A 19,117-nucleotide genomic window follows, 5' to 3' on the forward strand; every position below is an offset into this window, starting at 1 on the left:
CTTTGATGTTCCTGGGAATCTCTTAGCACTATAGTACATTATCTGACTTTGATGTTCCTGGGAATCTCTTAGCCTCAGAGTACATTATCTGATTTTGATGTTCCTGGGAATCTCTTAGCCCCAGAGTACATTATCTGATTATGATATTCCTGGGAATCTCTTAGCCCCAGAGTACATTATCTGATTATGATATTCCTGGGAATCTCTTAGCCCCAGAGTACATTATCTGATTATGATATTCCTGGGAATCTCTTAGCCCCAGAGTACATTATCTGATTTTGATGTTTTTGGAAATCTCTTAGCACTGGAGTACATTATCTGATTTTGATGTTTCTGGGAATCTCTTGGCACTATAGTACATTATCTGACTTTGATGTTTCTGGGAATCTCTTAGAACCAGAGTACATTACCTGATTTTGATGTTTCTATGAATCTCTTGGCACTAGAGTACATTATCTGATTTTGATGTTTCTGGAAATCTCTTGGCACTATAGTACATTATCTGATTTTCATGTTTCTGGAAATCTCTTAGCACCAAAGTACATAAACTCTTGATGATGCTGAAAATCTCTTAGCAACAGAGCATTCTATTAAACTAATGTTTCCAAAACACTTTTAGCACCTGAGTAGTTCATTAAATTTTGATGTATCGGAGAATCTCTTAGAACCAGAGTACATTATCTGATTTTGATGTTTCTGAGAATCTCTTAGAACCAGAGTACATTATCTGATTTTCATGTTTCTGAGAATCTCTTAAAACCAGAGTACATTATCTGATTTTGATGTTCCTGGGAATCTCTTGGCACTACAGTACATTATCTGATTTTGGTGTTCCTGGGAATATCTTGGCACTACAGTACATTATCTGATTTTGATGTTTTTGGAAATCTCTTAGCACTAGAGTACATTATCTGATTTTGATGTTCCTGGGAATCTCTTAGCACTAGAGTACATTATCTGATTTTGATGTTCCTGGGAATCTCTTAGCACCAGAGTACATTACCTGATTTTGATGTTCCTGGGAATCTCTTAGCACCAGAGTACATTACCTGATTTTGATGTTTCTAGGAATCTCTTAGCACCAGAGTACATAAAATTTTGATGATGCTGAAAATCTCTTAGCAACAGAGCATTCTATTAAACTAATGTTTCTGAAACATTTTTAGCACCTGAATACTTCATTAAATTTTGATGTTTCTGAGAATCTATTAGAACCAGAATACATTATCTGATTTTGATGTTCCTGGGAATCTCTTAGCACCAGAGTATTTGATTAAATCTAGATCTTTTTAATCTCCTTTAGCACCAGTGTACATGTATTGATGTCATAGTTATCAAAACATTGAATATAATACAAAAAATGTGTAAATTACTTTCACCAAATTGAAATGGCTTGCTGCTCAATTAATTGAAAGGTATTAACTGTTTACAAACATGGAATGAAACTAACCTTCAGGGCATTTAGTTTTTCCACTGCTTTCTCATAAACTTCTTTCCAGTTTGTTTCAAGATTAAACACTTCCCTTTCTACAAAGTTGGGAGCTGATGGAGCATTCCGTAATTCTCTTCCTTTGCTCACACTAGCTAAAACAGCAGGTTGCTGGTTTTCCAACTCTTCAACTAAAGCCTATTGAAAACCAAAGTTATACACACAACAGTCATGTTAGCTCTAACCTGTTCAAAACCAAACACTAATTTTGATGTTCACCAACTGCTTGGGGAAAATATAATCATATATTATAACAGTGTAATACCACTGGTATACACAAAACATTTATGTCAGATCTAACAACCTGTTGAAAATTAAACAATACACTTGTACACAGAATAATGTTCCTAGTCTTAACAGCAGTAACCTCAATAAAACACATTTTAAGTTGAGCCAAATAACACTTCAAAAGTAAAAATATTTCAATACAAAAAGCACAAATAGCCAATAAAAATATTGGTAGATATTCACAATGTAACATCACATATATCACGGTACAAAATAAACAATGTCACAATGTAACATCACATATATCACGGTACAAAAGAAACAATGTCACAATATAACAGTACACATCATAATATACTGATGTAGGAAACAGTTGCAAAGTGTGTATGACACACTAGACATGCAATATCTCTAAATATGTAGAGATATTATATTATCCCTGTTCTGCCATCTCTATAGTGTAACAGTGGTGTGATAAAATAAAAGTTTACTCTCATTGATGTATATAATACCTCACAATCTAACAATCTTCATACATCACGGTATAATTATGTACATTTCAATAACATACTTTACATATCATAACATTGTACATCACAATAATGTATTTAACAGACTTCAAAATATGTTATTGAGTATCACAATACAACTTTATTACAACATAAAATAGTGTATGTCAGAGTATTATATGATACGCAGCATAACTGTGTGTCACTATATAAAATATTTATTAAAATTTGTGTCCACAAGTAATTTATAATGAGGAGACATACACTGTTATTCAATTTCTGTGTGTCACATATTCTCAATACTTCCTAGTGAAGTATCATTGCATGTATGTTTCATTCAATTAGTTGTGTTTTTATGAATAATTTAGGGACATTGCCAAGGTATTGACATGAACTGTTCCTTACCCTTACGTGAAACTTTATTTTCAAAAAATTATAAAACATGATTTACGCTTCACATGAGAATTCACTGTGTCTTCTGCTCATTCAATATTTTTCTACACATTTTCTAGTCATAAAAATTAAACTAACCTTCTGATGAGCCAACATTTCCTCCAGTTTTTCCACATTTTCAAATGCACCATCATCCTTGGCTTCTGTTTCTTTTTGAACTCCTTTCAGCCAACAGGTGACTTCTTGAACTTCTTCCCTGAAGATGTAACATTTGGATATTGTCTCAGTATAAATAACAGTAGTTTCAATAATTGGAACAAGGTTCTTGTACCTGTCCACCAAAGCATCTAGTCTGTTTTCCTCCTGGACTGCCTCTATGTCTGGAAGCTTTGAAACTAGAGTCTTTAATTTCTGAACCAACCATTTAACATCTTCTTGACGTGTGTCAACATCTTTGCACATTTCCTAAATATAAAAGTAAGTGTACAAAATGAGGCCTTAAAATTCATGTTGGAAATCATAAAAACAAACTATATAATATAAAACATAATATACATTCTGATGAAACAATGAATTGGAAGGAATATAAAATTAAAAAGTACTATAGAGAATCTTCCTTTAAATGAAATCACTTTACCATATATACATTTCTGAACTTTCAAAGAACAACTATTCATCACATTTAGAGTTCGAAATATACTGAACATCTACAATAAGAAATAGATATATTTATAAATACATTAAACACTAGTTAAAGAACAGTCTTTAGAAAGACAACATAGCAATAACAACAGAAAAGAGTATTTCTAAAAGCATGTACTAATAGCAACATTAACAAAGGTATAAAAAAAACCAACAAAGACATTTTCTTACATCATGGTGGAAGAAGAAAAACACATTAATAAGACAAGATTATTACATATCAGTTTCTAAACTGTTTTAATAAGACCATTAGGAAAAACGTGTAACACATTAATAAGACAAGATTATTACATATCAGTTTCTAAACTGTTTTAATAAGACCATTAGGAAAAACGTGTAACACATTAATAAGACAAGATTATTACATATCAGTTTCTAAACTGTTTTAATAAGACCATTAGGAAAACGTGTAACACATTAATAAGACAAGATTATTACATATCAGTTTCTAAACTGTTTTAATAAGACCATTAGGAAAAACGTGTAACACATTAATAAGACAAGATTATTACATATCAGTTTCTAAACTGTTTTAATAAGACCATTAGGAAAAACGTGTAACACATTAATAAGACAAGATTATTACATATCAGTTTCTAAACTGTTTTAATAAGACCATTAGGAAAAACTTCTAACACATTAATAAGACAAGATTATTACATATCAGTTTCTAAACTGTTTTAATAAGACCATTAGGAAAACTTGTAACACATTAATAAGAGAAGATTATTACATATCAGTTTCTAAACTGTTTTAATAAGACCATTAGGAAAAACTTCTAACACATTAATAAGACAAGATTATTACATATCAGTTTCTAAACTGTTTTAATAAGACCATTAGGAAAAACTTCACCTGAAATTTTGTCTTCACAGTTTCAAATTCTTGAGAAGATGCCATTTCCTGGGTCGTAGCAGCAATGTTCTTTTCCATCTCATCCATCCATTTAATCATAGAATTAAATCTAGAAGAAACAAGCTATACAAGTCTCTTCAACAGAAAATACTAGATGGTAAACAGATACAGCTTCTGAGTGGATTATTTATTTTATTTTTTAACTTTATAATAGTATTTTGACTACCTGCATGGCTATTGTTAGATAAACTAGTCTAGTGCACAAAATATGGCACAAACATATAGTTAAAATTTAGAAAACACGTAGGGTGACACCTGTGTTTTAATGTAGTTTAAGTTTCAGTTCACAAATAAATAATGCTTCTTTTATTTTTTACATGTTAATATTGTTCTCATAATATTCTAAGGTTGGATGTTGATTCTATATACTGTGTTCACAAATGTGTGATGAGGTTGTTCTTTGTTCCTAATGTTTATGTAGCATTACTGTTTGTTTTTATTATACACTTGTTCCAAATGACATTTATGATGTCTTTGGTTACATATACAGTGTATGGTAGGACAGTTATCAGTGTGTCTAAGTTTGTGCATATTGATTTCTTCCCACATTATGTCATTTTCCCTTACTGAGTTTGTTTTTATAGTTCACTGAGGTTCTAGTGACAATGTAGGCAAGTGACATTGTTTAATAAATGTATCTTATGTTGATTCTAGTTCATGCTATAGATTCCTGATACTACATGTGTTAAATTTTGTCGTAAAATGTGCCTTTAAAAAATTTTAGTTGAGTGGACTGAGTCCCATTTTATATAGTTGTTATCATTAGTACATTGGTGAAGATTTTGGAGTTTCTTTCTGTTCTCGTAATTTGAATACCCAGTTTCATTCTCTTTTTCATGAGTGACTGTGAGTAACTGTTTTTCATGTGTTGTAGAAATGACAATTGATGGGTATTACCTTCAAATCCACAAAATACATCACTGAAATATCTAAACCACTATGTGGGAAGGTGCAGAACTATGCTAATGGCTTGATTTTCTATTTGTTGATAAACAATTCATATAATCAAGATGACAGAGTACTGGGCTGTCTGTTTGTTCTTTTAATAAATGTACGTTCTAGAAATGTAACTAAGTCTAACCACAAATGATGAATGATTGTACATAAAAGTGAGACAGAAATATAAATGTTTCAGCTTTAATTTCTCACTACCATAAAGCTAATGTAAGAACTGTTACCTCAAGCAGTAATCTTTCCACTCCTCTTCATTTCTCTGAAGTTGATCATTCATAGCTTGAATCTTCTGTTCAAGTACTTCCCACTCTTTCCTATGGTGCTCACACTGAACTTGCAGTTTGTTACTTTCTTTAGGTTCTCCCTGACCACTCAGTATTTCCATCTTGGAAAGTAAACCTTGAATTCGATGGCTAGTAGGTCCTGACTGGAAAAATTCCTGTTGAAAAACATAGTTTCAGAGATAGAAAACAAAATGAACAATTTGGTACAATCAACTTACAATCACAGATTCAAACAGGAAAACTTACCCAGTGACGCTGCAGCATCTTTTCTGTTTTTTCTCCACTGTCAAACATTTCCTGCTCTATTTTCAATTCTCTCTCAACTTCTTGAAGTTGAATCTTTAAGTCTTGTTCTAATAGCTGGAATTCTAGTTGCACCAAATGAGTAGGAACTTGTTGCCAAACATTCTGTGAATGAAAAAAACTTTCACAGTTACCTCCTAGTTTGGAGCCATTTGTTACTGTACATCTAAATCAACAACAATTAAGAAATGTTTACAAAACTCAATTTAACATTTGTGACTGTGATTCCAAGCTTCTCAACTTAACATTTGTGACTGTGATTCTAAGCTTCTCAACTTAACATTTGTGACTGTGATTCTAAGCTTCTCAACTTAACATTTGTGACTGTGATTCTAAGCTTCTCAACTTAACATTTGTGACTGTGATTCTAAGCTTCTCAACTTAACATTTGTGACTGTGATTCCAAGCTTCTCAACTTAACCTTTGTGACTGTGATTCCAAGCTTCTCTAAGTATTTAATTGTTGCAACAAACAATAAAGAAATTTGTTATGGAAAAGTTTAACCACAAAATGCATATTTTAGAGTTTGCAACAAGATGGTTGATCTAAGAACCTTTTATTTCAAATAATCCTCAGAATGAAGAACTAAACATGAAACTAGATGCTTAAAAAGTGAACATCTGATAAATGGTGCAGAAAATTAATAATTGACACAAGAAAATCAGAGGAAACGTGTGCAATATACGATTTTGTCAGCGTACTGAAGAGTATTCATACAAAACACAATCATTAGATTATTGAAGATTACATACAAAATACACCATGATTAGGATACTGAAGAGCACATATATATAATTACACCATGATTAGGATACTGAACAGCATACATATATGTAATTATACCATGATTAGGACTCTGAAAGGCATATACAAATAATTATACCACAATTAGGGTACTGGAGAGTATATATATATAATTATACCATGATTAGATATTGGAGTTATATATATATATATATATATATATATATATATATAATTATACCATGATTAGGATACTGAAGAGCATATATATATATATAATTATACCATGATTAAGGTGCTGGAGAGCATACAGAAATGCCATCATGTTTAGGGTACTGGAGGGTATACATAAATGTTACCATGATTAGGGTATTGGAGAGTATACAGAAATGTCACCATGATTAGGGTACTAGAGGGTATACATAAATGTTACCATGATTAGGGTATTGGAGAGTATACAGAAATGTCACCATGATAAGGGTTTTGGAGAGTTATATAGAAATGTCACCACGATAAGGGTTTTGGAGAGTATACAGAAATGTCACCATGATTAGGATATTGGAGAGTATACAGAAATGTCACCATGATTAGGATATTGGAGAGTATACAGAAATGTAACCATGATAATGGTTTTGGAGAGTTATATAGAAATGACACCATGATAAGGGTTTTGGAGAGTTATATAGAAATGACACCATGATAAGAGTTTTGGAGAGTTGTATAGAAATGACACCATGGTTACAGTAATTTACACTATTTAGTGCATTTTTGTGTGTTATTTTTATGATATGATTCAAAGTTTCAGTCTGGCTGACCCATACCTTCCATTGTCCTTGTAAACCTTCCACAGTGTCCTGTAACGGCCTCTGCTCAGTCTCTGGTAAAGTTGCCATAACACTCTCACTGGCAGACACAAGTTTTCTCATTATATGCTGCACTGGCTTCTCAAAGAACTCCTACATGTAGCAAGGAAACAATAAAATGTCTACCTGTTAAGTCTGTTTTATACAATGGGTCGCGTATGTTACATTAAAGTAATTTTCAACATGTAAATCAGCAAGCAACATTAGAAACACAGCCTATATTACTACATTTAGACATTGTTTGGTTTTTCATAGGTAATGTGATGCCAATGCAAAACTGATTGCTTTTGAAATATATATGCAAAAGCGGTTGTTTGTTGAGAAAATATTTATAGAAGAGCAAACAACGCTTCAACCTTCTTCGACCTGACGATGACCAAGAAGTTCAAAACGTTGTTCGCTTCTATGTAAAATATTTTCTCAACCCAAACGAGCCGTTTTTGCATATATATTTCTACAAGTGGGTTTTCTCGACATCACTGTTTTGATTATATTCCTACATAACTTTTAATGACACACTTTAGGTTAAAGTATGTTATTACAATGAAGAATAATGGTAAATTAATCCCACTGAGTTTCCTTGAGCTTTTGTTTTAGAACAGAAACAGCACTTAGTAGGAGTACCTGCTGAGTTTCCAGTTTCTCCCAGTTAATTGTAGAGTCTGAGAGCAATCTTTTAGCTTCCTCTAACCATTTTTCAGTAATACTGACACTCTCAAAGTACTGTTGCCATCTGGTACTGGCTTCTGTCATTGCTTGTACCCATTGCTCTGATAAACTAAGACATTGCTAAAAGAAAACAATTTATATTTAAAAATAAGTAATATTAAAGCACAATAAATAAAATATATCTACCAGGTACAAAACAAAACCAGTCTTAACTCCTACCTTTTTCAAACAAAGACAAACACAAAAGTAAATATAATAATTAATTGAAGGAGCCATAGACAGTAATAACACACATGATTAGTAAGATGTGATGAACCAAATGTGAGTCCTTGATGACAAGATATGAACCACAGTCAGATGAATATACAGCTTTCATGTAATGACCCAAAAGCATGAGAAATATACATCCTTAACATGACAAGCCACAGACATTAGGACACACACCTCTGAGCCAATGAAGTTTTGTTATTAATCTACAACTATAACTGCACATTTTAACTAAGGAAACGTTTATCAACACAATCAGTAGTTCACGTACACACCAATATAACTTTATCAAACCTAAACTTTATTTATGAAATAAGATAATTTTATTATTACTTCTACAGTAAATCTAAAACTGTACCTCAAATCTATCATTCAGATTACTCATGGTATGCTTTATGCCAGCAACATTGATTTCCGGAGCTCCACTAGCTTCCTTCAATAAGTTCTGATAAAGTTTATTCTTACTTTCAAAAACAGACTTGTAATATGGCAATCTCTTGAAGAAAGCCTGTTGAAAAGATGAGAAACATTAGTTACGACCAGAGGTTGTCAGAGAAATAAAACAGAATGAAAACCATCTTTGTAGTAAGAAGGAACGTGATTACCGACTCAATTGCTAAAACAAAACATTCTACAATTTCAGTTCATGCCCTATTGTTTCTTTATACTTGTACTGTAACAGGTATTGAGTTATGATATCAACTCTACAAATGTTGTTTTACCTTATCTTTTTTCTATAATTCTTATATTTCAGAGTTTTTCAATAGTGATTTTAGACTAGTGATTCAAATTATAGCATATCACTGATTATTTTGTTTATTTCTGAATTTTATGTAAACTACACAAAGTATATGTGGATTTGACAAGGGTTGTACAACAGCACACCAGATGGCTCTCTACAATAAAAGAAAGGTCACTGCTGTTAAACTATATTTATATTTACTTATTTGATATAAGAACACATGGCCAGATAGCTCACCACAATAAAAGAAAGGTCACTGTTGTTAAACTATAATTTATACTTAGATGTTTAATGCAAGAACACCTGGCCACATAGCTCTTTACAATAAAAGAAAGGTCACTGTTGTTAAACTATATTTATATTTAGATCTTTGATATAAGAACACCTGGCCATATAGTTCTTTACAATAAAAGAAAGGTCACTGTTGTTAAACTATATTTATAATTAGATGTTTGATATAAGAACACCTGGCCACATAGCTCTTTACAATAAAAGAAAGGTCCCTGTTGTTAAATTATATTTATATTTAGATGTTTGATATAAGAACACATGGCCAGATAGCTCTCTACAATAAAAGAAAGGTCACTGTTGTTAAACTATAATTTATATTTAGATGTTTGATGCAAGAACACCTGGTCACATATCTCTTTACAATAAAAGAAAGGTCACTGTTGTTAAACTATATTTATATTTAGATGTTTGATGCAAGAACACCTGGTCACATATCTCTTTACAATAAAAGAAAGGTCACTGTTGTTAAACTATATTTATATTTAGATGTTTGATATAAGAACACATGGCCACATAGCTCTTTACAATAAAAGAAAGGTCCCTGTTGTTAAATTATATTTATATTTAGATGTTTGATATAAGAACACATGGCCAGATAGCTCTCTACAATAAAAGAAAGGTCACTGTTGTTAAACTATAATTTATATTTAGATGTTTGATGCAAGAACACCTGGTCACATATCTCTTTACAATAAAAAAGAAAGGTCACTGTTGTTAAACTATATTTATATTTAGATGTTTGATGCAAGAACACCTGGTCACATATCTCTTTACAATAAAAGAAAGGTCACTGTTGTTAAACTATATTTATATTTAGATGTTTGATATAAGAACACATGGCCAGATATCTTTTTACAATAAAAGAAAGGTCACTGTTGTTAAACTATATTTGTATTTAGATGTTTGATATAAGAACACCTGGCCACATAGCTCTTTACAATAAAAGAAAGGTCACTGTTGTTAAACTATATTTATATTTAGATGTTTGATATAAGAACGCATGGCCAGATAGATCTCTACAATAAAAAATGCTGTCATTAAAGCACATGGATATTCATGATTTATTTACTTGTTTGTTTATGTAAGTTTATCTTTAGACTACTTGCATTAGCCCTTCTAAAGTTGCAACTGAAAACATTTTCTCACTTAACCCATATAAAGAAATTGTATTCATCTAGTTGTAATGAATGCATAAAAACCACATGAAGAGACTCACTTTGTGCTTTTCTAACTGTGAAGAGATCTGTTCTGGTGTGGTTGGGATAATGTAACCAGAAATAAACTTTTCAGCTTCCTCTATCCACTCAGTCAACTCCTTGATGCCTGACTCCAGTGCTTCCTGATTGGTCAAAACCTGGCACAGGATGTGAAGACAAGAAGCAATTCTTGTTCTTATTGTCAGTAACAGTTCTTTCTCCTGTAAAGCACAGAAAGAGGTTTAGTCTAACATTACCTTGCATAGAAAATGGAATGTATATATGTATGAAAGTCAGCTTGATTAAACAGATGAATAAACACTTAAAAACAACTTAGGTTATGAATCAAAATTGAAGAAAAGGCCTCGATGTTTAAATAATGTTAATGTTGGTTTACACAACTGAGATATGTTTGAATAATGTTAATGTTGGTTTACACAACTGAGATATGTTTGAATAATGTTAATGTTGGTTTACACAACTGAGATATGTTTGAATAATGTTAATGTTGGTTTACACAACTGAGATATGTTTGAATAATGTTAATGTTGAATTACACAACTGAGATATGTTTGAATAATGTTAATGTTGGTTTGCATAGCTGAGATATGTTTGAATAATGTTAATGTTGGTTTACACAACTGAGATATGTTTGAATAATGTTAATGTTGGTTTACACAACTGAGATATGTTTGAATAATGTTAATGTTGGTTTACACAACTGAGATATGTTTGAATAATGTTAATGTTGAATTACACAACTGAGATATGTTTGAATAATGTTAATGTTGGTTTACACAACTGAGATATGTTTGAATAATGTTAATGTTGGTTTACACAACTGAGATATGTTTGAATAATGTTAATGTTGAATTACACAACTGAGATATGTTTGAATAATGTTAATGTTGGTTTGCATAGCTGAGATATGTTTGAATAATGTTAATGTTTGTTTACATAGCTGAGATATGTTTGAACAATGTTAATGTTTGTTTACACAACTGAGATATGTTTGAACAATGTTAATGTTTGTTTACACAACTGAGATATGTTTGAATAATGTTAATGTTGGTTTACACAGCTGAGATATGTTTGAATAATGTTAATGTTGGTTTGCATAGCTGAGATATGTTTGAATAATGTTAATGTTTGTTTACATAGCTGAGATATGTTTGAACAATGTTAATGTTTGTTTACACAACTGAGATATGTTTGAACAATGTTAATGTTTGTTTACACAACTGAGATATGTTTGAATAATGTTAATGTTGGTTTACACAGCTGAGATATGTTTGAATAATGTTAATGTTTGTTTACACAACTGAGATATGTTTGAATAATGTTAATGTTTGTTTACACAACTGAGATATGTTTGAATAATGTTAATGTTGGTTTACACAACTGAGATATGTTTGAATAATGTTAATGTTGGTTTACACAACTGAGATATGTTTGAATAATGTTAATGTTGGTTTACACAACTGAGATATGTTTGAATAATGTTAATGTTGAATTACATAGCTGAGATATGTTTGAATAATGTTAATGTTTGTTTACACAACTGAGATATGTTTGAATAATGTTAATGTTGGTTTACACAACTGAGATATGTTTGAATAATGTTAATGTTGGTTTACACAGCTGAGATATGTTTCAATAATGTTAATGTTGGTTTACACAGCTGAGATATGTTTGAATAATGTTAATGTTGGTTTACACAGCTGAGATATGTTTGAATAATGTTAATGTTGGTTTACACAGCTGAGATATGTTTGAATAATGTTAATGTTGGTTTACACAGCTGAGATATGTTTGAATAATGTTAATGTTGGTTTACATAGCTGAGATATGTTTGAATAATGTTAATGTTGGTTTTACACAGCTGAGATATGTTTGAATAATGTTAATGTTGGTTTACACAGCTGAGATATGTTTGAATAATGTTAATGTTGGTTTACACAGCTGAGATATGTTTGAATAATGTTAATGTTTGTTTACATAGCTGAGATATGTTTGAATAATGTTAATGTTGTTTTACACAACTGAGATATGTTTGAATAATGTTAATGTTGGTTTACACAACTGAGATATGTTTGAATAATGTTAATGTTGGTTTACACAACTGAGATATGTTTGAATAATGTTAATGTTGGTTTACACAACTGAGATATGTTTGAATAATGTTAATGTTTGTTTATATAGCTGAGATATGTTTGAATAATGTTAATGTTGGTTTACACAACTGAGATATGTTTGAATAATGTTAATGTTGGTTTAAACAGCTGAGATATATTTGAATAATGTTAATGTTGGTTTACATAGCTGAGATATGTTTGAATAATGTTAATGTTTGTTTACACAACTGAGATATGTTTGAATAATGTTAATGTTGGTTTACACAGCTGAGATATGTTTAAATAATGTTAATGTTGGTTTACATAGCTGAGATATGTTTGAATAATGTTAATGTTGGTTTACACAACTGAGATATGTTTGAATAATGTTAATGTTGGTTTACACAACTGAGATATGTTTGAATAATGTTAATGTTTGTTTACATAGCTGAGATATGTTTGAATAATGTTAATGTTGGTTTACACAACTGAGATATGTTTGAATAATGTTAATGTTGGTTTACACAGCTGAGATATGTTTGAATAATGTTAATGTTTGTTTACACAACTGAGATATGTTTGAATAATGTTAATGTTGGTTTACACAGCTGAGATATGTTTGAATAATGTTAATGTTTGTTTACACAACTGAGATATGTTTGAATAATGTTAATGTTGGTTTACACAACTGAGATATGTTTGAATAATGTTAATGTTGGTTTACATAGCTGAGATATGTTTGAATAATGTTAATGTTGGTTTACACAACTGAGATATGTTTGAATAATGTTAATGTTGGTTTACACAACTGAGATATGTTTGAATAATGTTAATGTTGGTTTACACAGCCGAGATATGTTTGAATAATGTTAATGTTGGTTTACAAAGCCGAGATATGTTTGAATAATGTTAATGTTGGTTTACACAGCCGAGATATGTTTGAATAATGTTAATGTTGGTTTACACAACCGAGATATGTTTGAATAATGTTAATGTTGGTTTACACAGCCGAGATATGTTTGAATAATGTTAATGTTGGTTTACACAACCGAGATATGTTTGAATAATGTTAATGTTGGTTTACATAGCTGAGATATGTTTGAATAATGTTAATGTTGGTTTACACACAGCCGAGATATGTTTGAATAATGTTAATGTTGGTTTACACAGCTGAGATATGTTTGAATAATGTTAATGTTGGTTTACACAACTGAGATATGTTTGAATAATGTTAATGTTGTTTTACACAACTGAGATATGTTTGAATAATGTTAATGTTGGTTTACAACCGAGATATGTTTGAATAATGTTAATGTTGGTTTTACATAGCTGAGATATGTTTGAATAATGTTAATGTTGGTTTTACACAACCGAGATATGTTTGAATAATGTTAATGTTGGTTTACACAGCCGAGATATGTTTGAATAATATTAATGTTGGTTTACACAGCCGAGATATGTTTGAATAATGTTAATGTTGGTTTACATAGCTGAGATATGTTTGAATAATGTTAATGTTGGTTTACATAGCTGAGATATGTTTGAATAATGTTAATGTTGGTTTACACAGCTGAGATATGTTTGAATAATGTTAATGTTGGTTTACACAACTGAGATATGTTTGAATAATGTTAATGTTGGTTTACATAGCTGAGATATGTTTGAATAATGTTAATGTTGGTTTACACAGCTGAGATATGTTTGAATAATGTTAATGTTGGTTTACATAGCTGAGATTAAAGATGCACTTGCTTCACCTGCTTCAAGTTGCTCATCATAGTTTCGACTTCGGGTGGGCTCAGAACCCTGATAAGCCCTTGAGCCTTCTTAGATATATTCTTATACAGGCCATCATAATCTCCTATTTCTCCTTGCACTTGCTAAAAATGTAAGACAGTAACTTTTAAAAACTTAAAGAAATATCAAAAAATATATTCTATCATCAAAAACACAGCTGACAACATAAGTCACAAGAAAGAGCCAGTATCAAAACTTGTATCTAACATCATAAAATACATCTAACAAAACACATCTTAATTAATCATACACTGGAAGATACAGTACTATCACACTAAAATCTAACATCATGTATGATATATGTACAACACTCCTTATATCAGGTCTCTTCAACTGTTTAATGAAGCACCAAACAGTGATAAAGCTGGTGATTGCTAAACCAGAAGACATTTGTAACAACATAAAATATGTTCACCATGTTAGTCATACCTTAATAATAGAATACTGTACCACTTAAGTGATAAAGAACATTGTTAATAGAACAGTATTTTCCAACAGTGTTACTGTTTTCCTCTTCATTACTATTGGTATTACGAGACAGAAATATTATACTTATACGTATTACCTTTATTCATTACAGCATAATAATACTAAACTATTCTAGTTTTAACTGTCACATTTACCATGGATGTTACATCCTTATCTTGGTGTTATCATTAGTTAAGTTACACCAGTTACTTTAACTGTCATACTTACCATGGATGTTACATCATTTTCTAAGAGTTATCATCAGTTAACTTACAACAATTACTTTAACTGTCATATTTACCATGGATGTTACATACTTTTATAAGTGTTATCATTAGTTAACATACAGTCACGTGAAAAAGTTAGGACACCCTATGAAAGCCTGTGTATTTTTGTAACATTTTTGGATATATAGATATTTAATCTCAATTTTAACAACACTAAGAGATTATAGGAATATGACTAAACAATTAAAACTGAAGAAAAGACTTTTCAAGATCTTCTGTAGATGTAATTCTACAAAAATGCATATTCTAACTGAGGAAAATGTTAGGACACCCTAGCCCCTAATAGCTAGTGTTACCTCCTTTGGCTGAAATAACTGCAGTGAGACGCTTCTTGTAGCCATCTAGCAGTCTCTGACATCGGTCTGAAGAAAGTTTGCCCCACTCCTCAACGCAGAATTCTTTCAGCTGTGAGATGTTTGAGGGGTTTCTTTCATGTACAGCCAGTTTCTAGTCACCCAACAGCATCTCAATGGGATTAAGATGTGGACTTTGACTCGGCCATTCCAGGACTCTCCATTTCTTAGTTTTAAGCCAGTCCTTGGTGGACTTACTGGTATGTTTTGGGTCACTGTCGTGTTGCAGGGCCCAGTTCCACTTCAGCTTTAATTTTCTTACAGATGGTCTCACATGATCCTCAAGCACTCTCTGATACACAGTAGAATTCATGATGGATTCTATGATTGTGAGCTGTCTAGGTCCTGCTGCAACAAAGCAGCCCCAAACCATGACACTTCCACCTCTATGCTTCACAGTTGGTATGAGGTTCTTTTCCTGGGATGCTGTATTTGGTTTACGCCAAACATGACCTCTGTTCTGGTGTTCAAATAATTCAATTTTGGACTGATCTGTCCAAAGAACATTATTCCAAAAGTCCTGGTCTTTGTTTACATTCTCTCTGGCAAACTTCAGTCTGGCCTTGATATTTCTCTTAGAGAGCAAAGGTTTCCTCCTTGCACACCACCCATGCAAGTTAAACTTGTGCAGTCTCTTTCTGATTGTAGAGGCATGCACTTTCACATCAACAGTAGCCAGAGCCTGCTGTAGGTCCTGTGATGACATGTTAGGGTGTTTGGAGACCTCTTTTAGCATCTTGCAGTCTGCTCTCAGGGTGAACTTGCTTGGACGACCAGACCTGGGCATGTTGGCAGTTGTTTTGAAAGCCCTCCACTTGTTGACTATTTTCCGGACAGTGGAATGGCTGATTTCAAAATCTTTTGGGATCTTTTTAAATCCCTTACCAGACTCATAAGCTGCTACAATTTTCTTTCTGAAGGCCTCAGACAGCTCTTTTGCTCTCACCATGGTGCTTACTCTCACTTCAACAGTCAGGAGCACACCAAACTAAATGTCTGAGGTTTAAATAGGGCAAGACTCATTCAAAATGCTGAGTAACGATCTTCTAATCATGTGCACCTGGTGTGATACACCTGTGTGTGAGTTGAGCCAATTTAAGTGGGAATACATGTGGGGGTGTCTTAACTTTTTCCTCAGTTAGAATATGCATTTTTATAGAATTACATTTACAGAAGATCTTGAAAAGTCTTTTCTTCAGTTTTAATTGTTTAGTTATATTCCTATAATCTCTCAGTATTGTTGAAATTGAGATGAAATATTTCTATATCCAAAAATGTTACAAAAATACACAGGCCTTCATAGGGTGTCCTAACTTTTTCACATGACTGTATGTCAGTTACTTTAACTGTCATATTTACCACAGATGTTACAACCTTTCCTAAATGTTATCATTAGTTAACTTATATCAGTTACTTTAACTGACATATTTACTATGGATGTTACATCCTTTTCCAAGTTTTATTATTGTGTGCTTACTTAATGCTGGTTACTACATGTGTTGTAAGGTAATGGATTTGAAGAGTTAGACACAGTTAATAGTATGATCACTGTATTACATTTTGGTTACAAATTAAAAAAGTGTCAATATTCTTGTTATTAAATGTACACTTGAGTTGTTAATTTATTCATTATAGTTTAAAAACGTTTTAACTTTAACAAATTAGTTTTTTTTTGTTATACTCTATATTGTCCTGTATACCTGACCATTGACTTGTCACAGTAATTTACCTCAGATGTCTTGCTAGTCTAAAATACACTGTTTGAGAAAGTTAATTGGCATTCTAAAACTACAAGCTGATGTTAGAGAACATTATATCAAGTTTTGCACACACAGCTCTGTAAAAATCAAAATCTCCAAGAGACCACAAAACAAGCCATCATTGGGTTTGAGCTCTATAACTACACTCTACGTTTTTCAAATATTACTTTAATTAACAGTGCTGGTTATAATGTTTAATATATAGGTTTTATTATAAAGATAGAGCTGTTAGATGTCTCAATTTCATAACTGAAAATATCTTTAATAGCAAAGGTACTTAACTAATGCAATTTATCTTTATAATTAGGAACATAACAAGAGAACCTTTAATTAGCTATTCTCTTTAGTGTAGTATTGTAGTTCTGACGTATGTAGTTAATATTAATTATTATCGATATTTAAAAACAAAAACAAAATGTATCACAACTTACAATAATTTTAATAAACACAAGTATCAAAACTTACATCTAATAGTATAAAATACACCTCATAAATTACTACTGGTGTTAACAAATAAAAAACAACACATGTATAATAACTTACATCTAATACTATAAAATGCACCTTATAAATTACTACTAGCATTATTATAAATGGTCATTTGTCCTGCACTTGTAAATGAATATATGGAAAATGTGACTTCACTTCACTTGTTACAATAAAGTGGTTGGTACATTTGTAAATGTTTATTTCTGTTCATCCTATTGGTCCACTGAATATATTCTTGTTACAATAAAGTGGTTGGTACATTTGTAAATGTTTATTCCTGTCTATACCATTGGTCCACTGAATATATTCTTGTTACAGCGAGGCAGTTGGTAATGAAGTAAGACTACAAACTACAACAAAATACCTAATCATTTGCCTTTCAGGTCTTGTGACTAATATTCACATGAAGTATTTGCATCCTGGCTGAATATTATGTCACAACATTACATTCTGTTATGTCATTACTATGACATAATAAATTCTTTATTTCTGTAAGCAATGAGTATCACTGTAGGTGATTCACAACAACTTACTACTAGTATCATTAGTTAAATTATATATGTAAAAATGGCTGGTTTGGGTTGAAAAACATTTTTTTATGTAGAGGAGTGAACAACGTTTCAACCTTCTTCGGTCATCGTCAGGTTCACAAAGAAAAAGTGTTAACAAATTAATGACAAATTAGACAAAATACAACAATACTTCATCAACATCAATCAGTTTCCTCCACAAACCGTAGAAAACATTATATGCACACACCAAGACAGAAAGCAAAATCAACTAACAAAAATAAATATATCCCATGATTTAAAAAATCAAGAAACCATATACTGCTGCACACCATATATTCCCGACATCAGCATAAAAATAACCAACATTTGGCAAAAACTAGTAACAAAATATGACATTCCAGTTAATACAACATTTATTCAAAAAACAGGCACAAAACTGAGGTCTATACTATGTAAAAACTACACTGCAAACACTACACCAACATTATTTATAAAATACAATGTGATAACTTCCACGACTTCTATATTGGAGAAACAAGTAGAAAAATGGAAACTAGATTCAAAGAACACAAAAAGTCACCTTCACACGTTTTCAAACACTTCAAATCAAACAAACACAACATAACCATAGAAAACACCAAAATACTAAATAAAGAAACAAACATAAACAAATGCAAAATTAAAGAAGCCTTAGTTATACAACAACTCAAGCCCAAAATAAACCAATACAAAGGAACACCTTCATACCTATATTAATAAATAAAATCAAACATCTAAGCACGCCCTCT

At 31.4% G+C, this 19,117-nt stretch overlaps 1 protein-coding gene across 1 annotated transcript in view; it reads right to left on the bottom strand.

Annotated features, from left to right (window-relative positions):
• LOC143227571 (muscle-specific protein 300 kDa-like) overlaps positions 1-19,117 on the bottom strand; it is a 314,242-nt gene that overhangs the window by 269,926 nt on the left and 25,199 nt on the right. Inside the window, 10 exon segments of the mRNA XM_076459000.1 lie at positions 1,451-1,627; positions 2,758-3,084; positions 4,177-4,285; positions 5,415-5,629; positions 5,721-5,882; positions 7,343-7,477; positions 8,009-8,173; positions 8,679-8,828; positions 10,570-10,770; positions 14,421-14,543. Of these exon segments, the coding sequence (XP_076315115.1) occupies positions 1,451-1,627; positions 2,758-3,084; positions 4,177-4,285; positions 5,415-5,629; positions 5,721-5,882; positions 7,343-7,477; positions 8,009-8,173; positions 8,679-8,828; positions 10,570-10,770; positions 14,421-14,543 (1,764 nt within the window).

The sequence above is a fragment of the Tachypleus tridentatus genome, chromosome 9, assembly GCF_004210375.1.
Source record: "Tachypleus tridentatus isolate NWPU-2018 chromosome 9, ASM421037v1, whole genome shotgun sequence".
In the NCBI taxonomy this organism is placed as follows: domain Eukaryota; kingdom Metazoa; phylum Arthropoda; class Merostomata; order Xiphosura; family Limulidae; genus Tachypleus; species Tachypleus tridentatus.